At 32.4% G+C, this 15,551-nt stretch overlaps 1 protein-coding gene across 2 annotated transcripts; it reads left to right on the top strand.

Annotated features, from left to right (window-relative positions):
* Positions 1-3,094: 3,094 nt before the first annotated feature.
* Positions 3,095-13,989, top strand: LOC138314818 (tRNA (cytosine(72)-C(5))-methyltransferase NSUN6-like). Of its 2 annotated transcripts, none has more exons than XM_069255378.1 (11): positions 3,095-3,246; positions 4,833-4,988; positions 5,422-5,526; positions 6,017-6,110; positions 6,742-6,898; positions 7,337-7,497; positions 8,254-8,294; positions 8,750-8,879; positions 10,681-10,838; positions 12,951-13,076; positions 13,776-13,989. In XM_069255378.1, exons 1-11 carry the CDS (start codon positions 3,121-3,123, stop codon positions 13,932-13,934), a joined length of 1,413 nt encoding a protein of 470 aa, XP_069111479.1. In that variant the 5' UTR covers positions 3,095-3,120; the 3' UTR covers positions 13,935-13,989. The 2 variants fall into 2 exon arrangements, with proteins under 2 accessions (XP_069111479.1, XP_069111480.1); XM_069255379.1 differs by having other exon boundaries at positions 3,125-3,207.
* The last annotated feature ends 1,562 nt before the right edge of the window (positions 13,990-15,551 follow it).

Below are 15,551 nucleotides of genomic sequence, written 5' to 3'. Positions count from 1 at the left end.
CTTATTGATTTATACGTACGTAGATAATTCTAATGCATTTAAAGTGTAAATATTTCAGGTAATATTATCAGCAATATTGGAAGCTCGCTGAAGCATTTAAATATTTATAGACAATAATGTATCACGGTCAAAAGGACAAAAAGCAGGAGTGTTCTTCACGTACATGAAAAGGAATCTTATTTCTTTAGTTTAAATGCACATACTCATCTTTCTGCTATATTTTAAAATCTCACGTACGCTCTGCTCCACAATGAACCAACTAGCACTCTATATATTGATCAGGGTATTGGGGTTGAGCTCTACATGCACTTGCATCATGTCCGGATATAATTAACGTGAATGCTGAGGAAATATTTAATGAGAATGGTATAGAGTATCTCCAGCCAATTTTAAGGGGAAATTGGAGTCTGTCTGTGTTGTTTTACCTAGAAACGTCAAATAGGGAAAGGTGTGTTTTAGCTTTACTGTTACGATCAAAGCTTTGAATATGCATACTGCTTATATGTTGATTTACGTAATATTTCTTTTTAGTCTTAAAAATTTACGTTCATAACACAGATGTATTGTAAACAACCCCATAGTCAACGAGGTTAGTAAACTAGTTATGACAGTTAGGAATACTGACTTTTACATGAAATGACAGAGTGAACTTTGCTTTATCTCCCTCTGATACGCGTTGCTCCTTGGCATATTCCTTTCTTTTAGATTGTGTGTACGTAATTTATAACAGCGGGAAACACACATTCAAATCACATCAATGAGTCAAACCTCGGTAAAATGGATAAAAGACTATCTGTAAAAGGAGATTGTACAATTATCATGGATTTGTTTCAATAAATGATGATTTTATAGTTTCACCCCAAACCCTATGCCTTATAGTTATGTATACAATGAGAATACAGTATGTCTTTTTTCAAATTTTCGGCCTCGTAGTCATTCACGGACACAAATAGAATAAAAACCAAGCTGAATAAAACTTTTGAATGTGAATTTCCTATACATGTACATATATATGGCATGCCGAGTTACGTTTTATTCCGAATTTTCGATATCGGAAGCTATCCACATTTTGATTCAACCGCTAAATGTGTGCGGAATAACGTAAACTTTTCCTAATATGTCGGCCATATTCGTGTAAAAGCGCAGTGAATGTGTGCGAACCGACTACGAGAATCAGTTATTACAATGGAAGGACGCTTAAAAGAATATTCAACAATTTCCGATATCGGATATAATATTTATATTTTGTATATAATTATTACAGATTATAGGAAATTACTTACCGCTACTTCAGAATGTCATAATAAAATTCCCAATATCGGAAAATAATGAAAATTTGGTTGCTATTTCTAAAATAAGGACACCACTGGAAATAAGCTGTCAGCTTTCATGAGTTATCCAAAGTAAAACCAAGGTGCGGTTCCGAAATCCATCCATTATCCGATTTCATTCAAGTTTGCAGTGTTAAAGGTGTAGGTGTTTTTCGACTTCGTGTGTGTTTTTAAAAAAGGCATATAATGATGTTTTCTAGTAATACTCTGGGTATGTGGCAAGGAGACCCCTTATGTCCGCCTTCTGAATATATTTTTGATTAATGCTTATGAAAGAGGCTTCATTCTTTATTTTATCCCCATTGATAAATGTTGCTGACTAATTAGTTCGACAACATGTTTAATTGATTTTCAAGCTGCAGGAAAATTCAAATTTAAGTTTTAACATTATTTTATTCATATTGATACATACATGTATAACACATTTCGGAATAGGAAAACAAGCTTAGAGCTTATATAAATGACTTACCCTGAAATTGCAAGTCAAATTAAAACTTCGGCACTGGAAACACCTTTTACAAGATATGTATAAAGAAAGTTTAAACGCAAAAAAAATAATTTAATTCAGAAAAATACGTGTGCATAGTAACATGTGGGGAATACAAGATAAATACATACAATGAACATGTATGTGGTGATTACAATAAACGAAAATGGATTCATATACTGGCTGGCGACCCATTATCGTGATTTTGAATGGCGTGATATACAAAATGCGATTTTTATATTTTTCTTGTGTGTAGAAAGATATAGATATATATAACATATCAAAATTATCGACAATATTTTCAAGTTTTAGAAGAAATTCGAATATTTAAGGGGGGAAAATGGCGAATATCAGTAAATCTTACCTCACAAGAATGACATTAGTCAGGGGGGAAGCATGATATCGGCTCATGTATCGTCTGCTTCCTATGATGTCAAACAACAGCGTTCAAAAAACGAAAGTTGGAAGGGAGATAAACTTCACACAAGTGCTTTTGACCAGACGACAAAATACAAATTAGACCATAATGTTGATTCTGTTTGTTATTTCAATGTTTACAGAATCATTAACCACCGAAAATCATTCAAATATCTTTGTTATTTATGTAAATGCCAAGCATTCATGACGACATGTTAAAGTTGTTCGTTATTTTGACAGAGAGTAGATTGTGAAATGGCGGGCGTCATATTTATTGCATTAACCCCGTGATGTCATGACTGGTGGCAAACAAGACATGCTTTCTCTCTTTTGCATGAACGTTTTCACGTCATTTTTTTTTCTTTAAATATTTAGATACTTGTGAACATATTGATATCAAATTTTATATATTTCATCACATCTAACTATTTTTTTAATATTTAAAAAAAATCACGATAATATGTGTGCAGTAACTTGACGTGATCACGATATGTTCGGCCTTTTTCAAACGATTATTTTTTTGTAATAAAATTGTGGAACTGTTATTTACTGAACTGTTATGAGATAAATAATATTTAGATGCCTCAAAATCATACATTTAATACAACGTTTAGGGGAAAAAAATGAGAAAAATCTCAATTTTTTCACGATAATGGGTCGCCAGCCAGTATTTCTATTAATTTTTAATTAACAGAATAAAAGTAAGAAATTTGTAGATTTGTTTACACCTGTAAATGAAATCCGGGAAAACAATATTTTTTTCAGGGACTGAAATGTAGCCAGTGAGAATTTTAAAAACAAAATCAACAACGAAATAATATTATGTACAATTCAAGTATTCCGGATATCTAAGACGACTAGCAGTCTAAAATTGGTGTATAGTTCATGCGTTCCGCCGGAAATGGCATTAGACACATGGATTGTTTACGATTTTGCACCTCGGGCCTACAACATCTTTTATTGAAACCTGAGGTTAACAATCATCTAAAGCTTTCATTACTGAAGTGCTGGGTATGCTATCGAAAGTTTAATATATCCCACTTAAAAAAATTAATAGGAAATTATACGATTGATAAAACACATCGCAAACAGCAAACAACAATCAGCTGACAATATCCACTGTAACTTGTATGTTCTAACAATTGTTAATGAATGATAAGTTATCAGTTAAATGACCACTTCGATATGGTTGTTGTACGAAAATAAACATCAAAGTGATCGAACGTTAAGTTATGTATTGTTGTTGTTTCCTAAATGATGGAGGGGAGATAACTCGTACTAAATTTAAACAAAACCAAGCATAAGATGGAAAAAAAATTCAATAAAAGTGATCACTAAGGCCAAATAAAATTACAAGTGTTTCTCCTTATAGTTACAAAATATAATGTTGGGTAAGTACAATTTTATGTACACTACAATAATATAAAATTATTTGGGTTTTTTTTAAAGAAAATACAATGTAGTGACAATATTATATTAATTAAATTTGAAAACAAGGAGCCGCAAAGCTTGGCATTATCCCCCGCGCCCAGTTGTATTTTTTAATAAATTTCCATGGTAACAGAAAAAGTATTGAAAATGGAAGGTTCCCATTAGAAAAAGGCACAACTAGAGCACTAGCCTAACATGTACAGAAAGTTTCGTGTAGCCAAATTGAACGGTTTTCGAGTTATAGCCCGGAATAGAACGGAAACTTTAATAATATGGTATTTTTGAATAAGTTTCCATGGTAACAGAAAAAGTATCGAAAATGAAAGGTTCCCATTAGCAAAAGGCACAACTAGAGCACTAGCCTAACATGTACAGAAAGTTTCGTGTAGCCAAGTTGAACGGTTTTCGAGTTATAGCCCGGAATAGAAAGGAAACTTTAATAATATGGTATTTTTTAATAAGTTTCCATGGTAACAGAAAAAGTATTGAAAATGGAAGGTTCCCATTAGAAAAAGGCACAACTAGAGCACTAGCCTAACATGTACAGAAAGTTTTGTGTAGCCAAGTTGAACGGTTTTCGAGTTATAGCCCGGAATAGAAAGGAAACTTTAATAATATGGTATTTTTGAATAAGTTTCCATGGTAACAGAAAAAGTATCGAAAATGAAAGGTTCCCATTAGCAAAAGGCACAACTAGAGCACTAGCCTAACATGTACAGAAAGTTTCGTGTAGCCAAGTTGAACGGTTTAGGAGTTATAGCCCGGAAACGATACTCGGACGGACGGACGGACGCTAAGACGCACGGACGGACAGAGCCCAAATCAATATCCCCCGCAAACGCGTTTCGCGGGGGATAAAAAAAGATATTGTGATATATGACATTATATACATATACAAATGTATGAATACATTGTTGTTTAATAAGATTATAATTCCTAACATGATTTTAAAACTGTTACTTTCAACAAAATGAATTCATATATAATTCTTTTAGATCAATACACTGTATGTTAATTTGTCAATATTTTTTGTTTTATTTTTTATAAGGAATTTAGAACAATATGGCTTTATGTAACATTTTGCTTTGATGTTATATGTGGCTGAGTTAACTACTTCAGTTATAATCACTGAACTGTCCTTTAAGTGATTTCATCCTTATCTTTAGCAATTGAGCAGATCCAAGGATGATGGGTGTGCGGAGTATGAAAAACTTCTCAACAGACTTGGGACGCCCCCTTTATATACCACCTTGAGGACGAACCCACTGGCTGGGAAAAATCGAGAAGATTTGCTCGACACTGTGAAAACAGAAATAGCAAAAGTATTGGTTACCTTATATATATTTAATTCAAATTTTTGTAATGATCTTTGTTCATTTTTGATCAAAACATTATAACTAAATTTTAAGCTTTCAATAAATAATGCTGTTATACATGTATGTGTGCTAAAGTGTGATTGATTTCATTTTGCACACATTATTAGCTTAATAATACCAATGATATATTATTAATACAAATTTATTCATTTTCAGTAGATACCAATAATATTTAGTAAATGTCAAGGCCAAAAAGTATGCATAGCCATTGAATATGATTTAACTTTATACAGTAAATCTAATGTTTAATGCGATTAAAGGCCAATGAAAGTTTGAACATTTTTATCTCGAGATCAATCCACAATTTACTGATGGAAGGTTAGATTAAATTTGTGGGTGCCTTTTTATGAATTATTTTGTTTTATCTGTTTTGAATCAGAATTACAAAGAAAAGGGATGGAAGGAACCCAATGTCTACTATCACACTGTACTAAAAGACCTGATTGTTGTGGATGGAAGAGGCCCTAACCTAGACCTGGAAAAGGTGATTATTAACTCAGAAATTTGTAGGGCAATGAAGCTATATATGTTCAATATATACTGTACCTGCAGTATTTGTTTATTATTATTGATCATTGGTACGTAGCCATACACTCAAACCTGTCTATAAAGACCACTGCACCCAAGGTACCAAGTAAAATGGTCTGTATGGCCTAATAGTCTTTATACACAGATCAAATTGTGTTGAAATTGACCATTTGTGACAATGAGAAAATGGTCTTACATGTATTATTAAATTGAGCAGTGGTCTTTACTCAGAGGAGGTTGCTGGAGCAAATTTGTCTAGCAATATATACATTTACTGGGGAAAAAACAACAGATTGCATGAAATAGAATTTTGTTCCTGTATACATATGATTTGTTTTCCAATTTAACTAGTCTAAGAGATAATTTGATGCATAAATTGTCATTACATGTAAGTATACATGTAAGACTTAATAGTTATTGTGCTTTGATATTTCTTTATTTTTCAGCATGATAAAAAAGTTGTAGTAGACTTGGCTTGTGGAATGGCAGTATTACGTGGAGCTGATGTGTTTGCCCAGGGTATTATGGGATGTTCAATTGGTAAATGCTCAGTTATTTATTTTATGTTTGTGTAATCCTCATTTAGAAATATCAAAATAAAATCTTGATGCATAAAATTATTTCTAAGTAAGTTGAAATAATTGCACTAACCTTAACATGTTTAAATTAAATAAGTTATTAGCATACAACAACTAGACAATTTGTCCATCATTTTCTCAAAAACTTCTTCTCGGAAGACTTAAAAATAAATTATTCCAGAATCTGGAAAGAATATAAAGTACGGAAAGAGTTCATTCTAATTAAATCCATACTTAAAACAAATCAGTAATATTGAAGATATAGAAAGTTTCTTTTGTACTGAAGAAGCGATCTAAAGATATACTTAAAGTATTAGTCAAATGGAGGTCTCATATTTGTTTTGCTGGACCATAGGGTGTTTTGTCTATGATGGTTATATTTATACATCTATACATACTTTATATATACATTAATTACCATATCCTTAATTAGCAAAAACGGTTCTGATAATTGCATTCACATGTTAAATCAGCATATTTTCCTTGTATATAAATGACAGATATTTCATTTATACATGTTTACATATACAATGTACATGTATACAACTGCAAAACCAAATAAACACTTTTAAATATGATTTTCATTCTATCAGAAATGGCTGAAGAAGATTCTGTGTCTGTGTATTGTGATGTGAACTCTACATGTTTAAAGGGATCAACTAAGTTCCAGGATAGCACCATGACATTTGTAGGAAATGGCAAAGCTTGTTTAAGTAGAGAAACACTATTCTGCTCCAAAGTCAAAGTCAGGTAAATATCAGGTTTTAGGTTTGATAATATGAATAAATAGTCATTGATAAATAAATGGATTCACATCTTCCCCATTAAATGATGCATGAAATGTGATATTCACATGTTGATTATCTCAATAATCATATAATGGTACTTTGAAAATTTGAAAAGATTTGAGCTTCAAAGATGTTTTATCTCACCTTCTGGAGTTATTTAACATTAGTCTAATAAGGAAAAAGAAAATCACAATTTAGAAAGAAATTATCAACAAAACAAAATTAGTAATTGGTGTGTCATACAAATGCCACAGTTTGGTATACTAGATCACTTGTCAGTGAAAACTATCTACAGTGCTATATTAGGGATGTTACACACCCATTTGAAACTGATGTCATTCCTGTATCCTGTTTCCAGTTAATGTTGAGTCTGTCTTGTTTGCATGTGTTTATGTTTCAGTGGTGTTGGTGTGAGTATGACAAAGCCTTTGTATGAAGCCCCATGTCTGACGGATCTTTGTACTCATCTGATCTTTCCTCAAAACATTCCGTCAGTTGTGGTCGGTGTGGCTGTCAACCCCCAAAAAGGGGAGACCATCCTAGATATGTGTGCTTCACCTGGTAATTTTACTATATTCATCTTCTATACTCCTTGCTGTATGATCAATAGATTATTTATTGATCTTTAGTTAGGTGGGGGTGGGGGAGAGGTCACACTATAGTGTTATTCATGTGTGTTCCATTCCATCCTGACGAATGGTCACCCGGAAGACATCTTTGTTTCATACTCATCTATTTAACCTGTAGTCATGTGTAATATTAACTCAACTTAGTATGGACATACACTGGTATCCCATGACATGTTTATGTTCAGTTCCTAGTACAGATGGAATTTGATATTTCTTTTACTCTGTAAAACTGCAGACTGTGGTAGATTTATCTACATAATATATAACATTACATGTAATTAAGGAATAGATGTTTATTTTGTTGAAGTTATGAGGGTATAATGATAATGGAGCATGTGTAAATTATGTCTATTCCTTATATTTACAGTTTTTCAAATAAATGAATATTATTTATTCCCGCGGCAGTTGCATATTTTTTTTATTAAAATACCCATATTCCACCAAAAGTGGGGTCATAACCCCACGTTGCTATGCCTTCGACTATTCACGTAAACAATAGAATCGCCAGGCATGTTGTGCTAACATTATACACTGATAATGATAATACTAGAAAGCATGGTTATTTAGTCCATGTCAGTGCAAACTGTACATAAGAGCAATTAATGCACACATTTGGATTACTTAAATTAATTTTGAATATGAGTTATTTATTACAATTTTAAATGACCGACCACATTTTATTTTGCAGGAGGAAAGACTGTTCACATAGCCAGCCTTATGGCAGGAGAGGTAGGTACATGTACATGCCCACTCTTTATGATAAAGGTAAAATATCTACATTAAATGTGAGATACCCATCATCCAGTAAAATAGGTGCTTAATGTATGAGGCATCATACACATTTTCAACGTAAGGCAACTTATAAAGTAAAAAAATGTAAAGCTTGCAGTGTGTGTGCAGTACATGAACACATAAGTATCTACAATCATCTGAGGAGACCATCTTTTTATAAACATAAGAAAAGTGTTAAAATTCTAAACATACAGTCATAACACTATTACCAAACTACACATGTTAAAATGCCTTTCAGTAATAGACTAGTTAGTTCATTGATGAAAAAATCATTACTTCAATAACTCCTTTAGGTGTTCCACTATTGCCATAAGATAAATGTAGCCTAAAGGTGAAATATACTTTTCTATAGATTTTCTTCAGGGATATACACTCTATCATTTTGATTACAGGGTCGTTTGATTGCTCTAGATAAAACACCAGCTAAAATTGATAAAATCAAGAAAAACGCTGAGAACTGGAATATAGATTTTATTGAGACGTATCCATTTGATGCCAGACAGTCATGTAAGGATTCAGCTGGTAAGTATTTCACAGATCTTGCATTGAGTTGGGAACAGATAACTGAAATCTTTTAAGTTTAAGTCAAGTTGATGAAGAATATAATTTAAATCTATATGTTACACTCATTTCTATTGGTTAAATCTTTAAGGTTATTTTCTCATAGACCGAAAGAACTGTACGTCACGTATTATGACGTCATAAATACAAAACCTGTTTGTGGAAATTTTAAAAGCGGCACAGTCATTGGCCAAACTGAACTATTGGATAAGATATCAATGTGCCATAACTCAATTTGTTTTATTGTAAAAAAAAGTAAAATTTCAGAAATGAGTGTCTAATAAGTACCTGATTGAGTTATCTGAATTAAATTATAAGCATTATTTTCAATATCTTTTGGGGTTATGTAGTTATAGACAAAAAACGGGCAGACATTCTTTTTCATTGAAGAATGTCCTTCCATTTTTTTTATCTATGACTTCTTTACCCCAAAAGATATTGAGAATAATGCTTAAATAATTATTAAAATTATTTGTGTATCAGTATTTGTATCACTCTCCAAGTTGTCTCCCTTTTATACCCTGACCCCAGCCTTTAAATATTTAATAAACAATAATATTATCCAATAATTTATGGCTTTTATTGTCAAAAATATTGTATGAATTAAAAATACTTCATTACTTTCAAAGTTTCATGTTATAATTTAGCTAAGATATTAAAAATAACTATTAAAACATAATTCAATTATTAAACAATACAACCTTGCTTGGAATCTACTTAATTTGGAACCTGTTATTATCAGGGGTGAACAATGTCGTCTCCGTTCCGTAAACTTTATAATCATTGTATTTACCACATACAAAACAAAATAAAAACGAAGTATGCAATTAATCACATGTATTGCTATCGTTAGCAAGACATACGTATATTATAAACAAGACTTACGTGTACTAGGCCTAACCCATGTACAAGTGTTCGTTTGGTGACAATTTAAGCGATGGTTGATATTACGGAATGAATATAAAAACGAAAACACGTTGTAAAAACGAAACTAAAAAGGAGGAACCGAAAGCGCTACACGACCTACAAAATACTTCGATTTAGAATGATCGATTTGCTCCAGTGTTTATGCCAAAGTTGTGCAATGTAACAGTTTTGAGTATGAGTTACTAATAATGTGGCACGCTGTTTACAATTCTGTAAAATTCTACAAACCGCTACCAATGGCGGCGGTGAACATCAAAAACGACTAACTGTATCTTTGCCGTACTAATGATTAAATAACGCAGCTTGTAAAAACAAAGCACCGGGTATCGGTCTGATTAGTGATATTAATTATCTTTATGATATCAAGCTAGCAACACAAGCTGTCATAATCCCTATTATCCGGCGAAGGGCCGTCGCGAGACAGCTAGGTGTGACAGCATGCCGCGGGGTATCGGCGAACACCTGATCTGTACAGGTAAATTTTTATTCGAATCATCGAGTGTCAGTTACCTATGATTCTATTACAAATGGTCCATGAAAAAAGTTCGATACATCGAGAACTTCGATTCATAAAACTTCGATTCATACATGGGTTAGTTAGTAATGTTATATAGTGAAGAAATTCGGGACCAGACAAAAAGTTCGATACAGCGAGAAATTCGATTCATCGAAGTTCGAATCATCGAGGTTTGACTGTACTTAATTTGGAACCTGTTATTATCAGGGGGAAAAAACAAAATAAAATTAAGATCATTTCAAGGCAATATCTAAATTTAAGATTGGAATATTAACCTATTCACGATAAAAGATATTTCTGTTTTAATTTATCTTTAAGATGCCAGTGGTGGACCTCCCTATCCACCAGAGATGTTTGATTGCGTCCTATTAGATGGACCATGTAGTGCACTAGGTCAGAGACCTACCAGTAAGAACCAGATGTCCCTCAACTCACTTAAATCCTACCCAGTCCTACAGAAACAACTCTTCCAACAGGTGATCACATAACAATGATACATGATATATATTAGTTAGAAATGATTAGGAAAATGTTCTACATGATTTTGTAAATAATTGTTTTGTAACCTAATGTTATATGCATGTGTCATTATGTTATATGCATGTGTCATTATGTTATACGCATGTGTCCTAATGTTATATGCATGTGTCATTATGTTATACGCATGTGTCATTATGTTATATGCATGTGTCATTATGTTATACGCATGTGTCATTATGTTATATGCATGTGTCATTATGTTATATGCATGTGTCATTATGTTATATGCATGTGTCATTATGTTATATGCATGTGTCATTATGTTATATGCATGTGTCATTATGTTATATGCATGTGTCATTATGTTATATGCATGTGTCATTATGTTATATGCATGTGTCATTATGTTATACGCATGTGTCATTATGTTACGCATGTGTCATTATGTTATAGCTGTTATTATGTTATAGCATGTGTCATTATGTTATATGCATGTGTCATTATGTTATCTGTGTTATACGCATGTGTCATTATGTTATATGCATGTGTCATTATGTTATATGCATGTGTCATTATGTTATATGCATGTGTCATTATGTTATATGCATGTGTCATTATGTTATATAGGGCAAAGAAGTAATTCTAACAGTGTGGACAAAATATTGTCAAATTTTCGAGGCGATCTGCCCCTTTGTCAAGACACAAGAAGAACAAATAAAATTACATGTTAAGGATGGTGGTGGACGTACACATAAACATAAACAATGAAAACATATAGAACATACAGATAAACTAAAGGGACAATATCTATTCATATTGTCTGAATGTGTTATTATGTTATATGCTGATGTCATAATAAAGCAACTAATGTTGTTATGTATAAAATGGCATCTAACACTGATTTCTCGAAACAAAACTCTTCATTATGTGGCTAAAGTTTTTAACAATTTGAAGTTAGTTTTTTTTTCGGGAAATAAAAACTTGTTTATATATTTAATTCAAAAACGTATGTATCAATAGATATTTTAATATTTCATCAGATATGGTGGTCTTCACCAGAGGATAATTTAAGTACATTTATGATTTATTATCGCACTTCGGACAGAAATGTCCCCAAATGATTGGCGGAGAGCCGTCACGTGGTGACCCCCTATCACTTTATAGGAGGTCAGTAAATTTTCTTATGATGCAATATGGCGGCTCTCGCCGCGCTTCAAAATTTAAACACATTCTCTTCAACTAAATATACCATTTGTTTACCTTAACACTATATATTACTTGTTATTTTTTGTGTAAAAATAACTTTAATTGTTTTAATACTTCAAATTAAATGAAATGCATATTTTCAAATACGAGTTGCTTCCCCTATGCCAGTTTTAAAGTTGATGACGCGGCGAAAGTCAAACGTAACAATCATTCAAGCGTTTTCTAGACTGTGATTATAAATAAATGGAGGGGTTCGTACCTACAGATCAATCCACACTCTGCAATCAATTTATCGGCATAACTTTTAAGTGATTATCTCAGCGAGAATGCACAGATGATCAAGGAGATTGCACTTTAAATGTTGGATGGATGTTTGTGTCACTTTTGTTTGTAATGCTTTCAATATACAGCCAGTTTGGTGTCGTATTGAGGTATTCCTGTCTTACTGTGCCCTAGGAATGTCGAATATTATTGATTTATGGATATTCAGTACGTATACTACAGGTTCCATAATACAGTGATTTGCAAAGAAATACATAAATAAATATGTAAGTAAGGCCTACTGCCTAGACCACTTCTGAATTATTTTAAAAGCGGCGATTGGTTGTATCCTTCGCCAGCATAATTCAACTTTGAATTCAGATTCTTGACAAAACAAATAGGAAATAAAGACCTTATGAAACAAACCAAAGGTCCTCGATGCGATAAATTCGTTATATAGTCAGTTACTGACCCCATATAAAGGCATAAAGGGTCAGTAAGAAGTAAAGGAGGCTCGGGCTACGCCCTCGCCCCCTATAAATCTTACTGACCCTCTATGCCTTTATAGGGGGTCAGTAACTGACTATATAACTAATAATATTGTTTGCCAAACCATAACTGATTAGTTATGTGGTTTGCAGGCAGTGAAGCTTCTAAGACCAGGAGGAACTCTTGTGTACAGTACTTGTACAATTACACTGGAGGAGAATGAGGAACTGGTGTCATGGGCACTGCAGAAATTTCCATGTTTATCTTTAGATACAATGGTAAGTATGGAAGATGATGTGCATTGTTATCAGGGGGTCCAACATGTTTTTCCTGGTATTAAGCCCAAGATGGCGAATGGTGCTCACTTCAGTAGCAATCTGTCAATACATAATCTTTAATATGGAATAATTATAGAGTGTAAAAATTTAGTGAAAAATGTATTGCTTTTTCTATCCAAAGCAGCTCCTTATGGTACATTTTAATCTTTTTAACGGATAATTTGCGAATGATGAAACTTGTTGCATTTTTTTTAATTATCATGTCTTTTTTTTCCTGCTATATCTATAATAGCTTTTTCTTTTGTTAAGTGTCTTGTTAAATGTTTATCAGTCATAGACTTTTTAAACATCGTTGAAACACTCCTAAACATTTATGCTTTTACTCCATTCCCACTGGGGATACTTCCATAAGGACATTAACTGCCCTCCAAAAGTTGTGTTACTCATGAATATTTACAAATATACATAAAAAACTGAAATATATCAACTTTATTAATACAGGCATTAGTATAATATTATTTATCAATTTTATTAATATATGTTTCGAGAGTGTTCTCAGAGATAAAATATCAGCAATTTTTCACACTTTTAACAGAATTTATTGAAGGCAGTGTATTAACCTATACAAAAACTGTAGTTGCATGTATTTAACTTATCATGGATAATCATTGACATCACTTTTGCTTACTTCTGACATAGGAACCACATTTGGGAAACAAAGGACGATTCTGTGAAGGACTTAGTAGTGAAGATAGAGATAAACTACAGTTATTTCTTCCTGGAAGTAGTGAGGAAATCTCACCGGACACGGACACTATTGGATTCTTTATCGCCAAATTCTCAAAGTCAGCAAGCTAGCAGTAACATTTAACGTTGTTTCTTTATGAATAAATGTCTATTTATGTCTAGTCTATATGGCCGTTGATGAAGTCAGTTGTCGTTTATATGTCCAAATAATAACTTGAGAAAGGGATCATGATGGTTGAAATTCATTTAGTTTGCGGTTTTAAGGGTCCACAGAATGACATTGATTATAGAGTCAGAATGTAATCCTTGAAGGTCAGTGATACGAAAACTAATAACAAGTAAAATTTTGGTTTCCAGACAAATACTTAAAATAATAATAATGAATTCTTTAATATATACAAGGTTTACAGTCTTTCACAACTGTGTAGGACACAAGATTATATACTGTATCAATGGAAAACAAGACACATTCAAATTTCCATAACATTACATACATACATATATAGATAAAGAAGACATAATTATTTTGGTTTGATTTATTAAGTTTAATACCCAAAGACAGTTGGAGTCATTTTAGGACGGCACATAATTATTAAATTTACAAAGATGACATGTCTTTAAAGCGATCTATAGAAGATTGCACATTTTGGTCCGCAGTGGCTCAGTAACCAACATGTCCCGACTTATTACAACAATTCTTCCACTGGGTTGCAAGTGTGAATCCCACATGTGACTGTTGACCGCTGGTCGATGATATTTTTCCGGGTACTCAGGGAACTTTCAGGTCGTTCATAGGACGTTAAACGAATCAAACTAAACAAAACATAAATACAAGGGAAGTTCTAGGTAATATAACAGAGTACAGACAAGACGACAGATGATGGGGTATCTCCTACCTAGCAAGTCTTTTAGTTGTATTACAGGAATGTGATTCTTCTTATTTTAAGATGATTTTCCTCTGATTGACCAATATTTATAGGAAACAATTCATTTCAGATGTGATCTGAAACATCTTAAAATGACTTTTATTGGCACTAGGGGGAAGGTTTCCTCTTATTAGTCGAGATATTTCCTTTTTTGCTGATTGGATCAACCACATCCCTGATGTAATTTATCAATAGTGCAAACTTTAAAGTACATAATAATACATGCTGTTTCAGAGAGTGTATTAAAATGAACAGATGAAGTATCAAAGCGTCACAGAAAATAACCGAACAATCTTCAATATTATATTATAATTTACATATAATAAATTTCATCTCCAAGTGGGTAGAAAAATTGCAATACAAATATATTATACATCAATTATAATCAACTGTGCATTATATCATGGAATCAGAAACATATATACATAGGGATTGGCAACTCCTCCATTTTTACGATCGGCAGATGTACCTCTGTATGTGCTCAGGGGTTTTTAGATAAACTCTTAAATAGTTGAATATATAAGAATAACTTTGATATATTGTAAAAGTTCAGTAATTTGCAGATGGTTTCAGTACGATTTTGAATAGAAAAAATAATATTTTAACTTATTTATTAATAAAACAAAACGGACTAACGGTTTTGAATGCCTGATTTTCGAAAAACAAAGTAAAATTGCTTATTTTCTTTCAAAAATCATATTAAATAACATTAATCGGGAAAACTGATCACGTCAAACCATGATATAATTTTTAAACTTTTTGTTGATGCAAAAATATCATGTTTAAAAGAATACACTTAAAA

This window comes from Argopecten irradians, chromosome 2 (genome assembly GCF_041381155.1).
Source record: "Argopecten irradians isolate NY chromosome 2, Ai_NY, whole genome shotgun sequence".
NCBI lineage: Eukaryota > Metazoa > Mollusca > Bivalvia > Pectinida > Pectinidae > Argopecten > Argopecten irradians.
This window is presented reverse-complemented; position numbering and strand designations above follow the sequence as displayed.

Coding starts and splice junctions, on each gene's coding strand:
- LOC138314818 (XM_069255378.1), top strand. CDS start 3,121: ATGCGTTCCGCCGGAAATGGCATTAGACACATGGATTGTTTACGATTT. Junction 8,295..8,749: donor CCAGCCTTATGGCAGGAGAG/GTAGGTACATGT, acceptor TTTTGATTACAG/GGTCGTTTGATTGCTCTAGA. Junction 10,839..12,950: donor AGAAACAACTCTTCCAACAG/GTGATCACATAA, acceptor TGTGGTTTGCAG/GCAGTGAAGCTTCTAAGACC.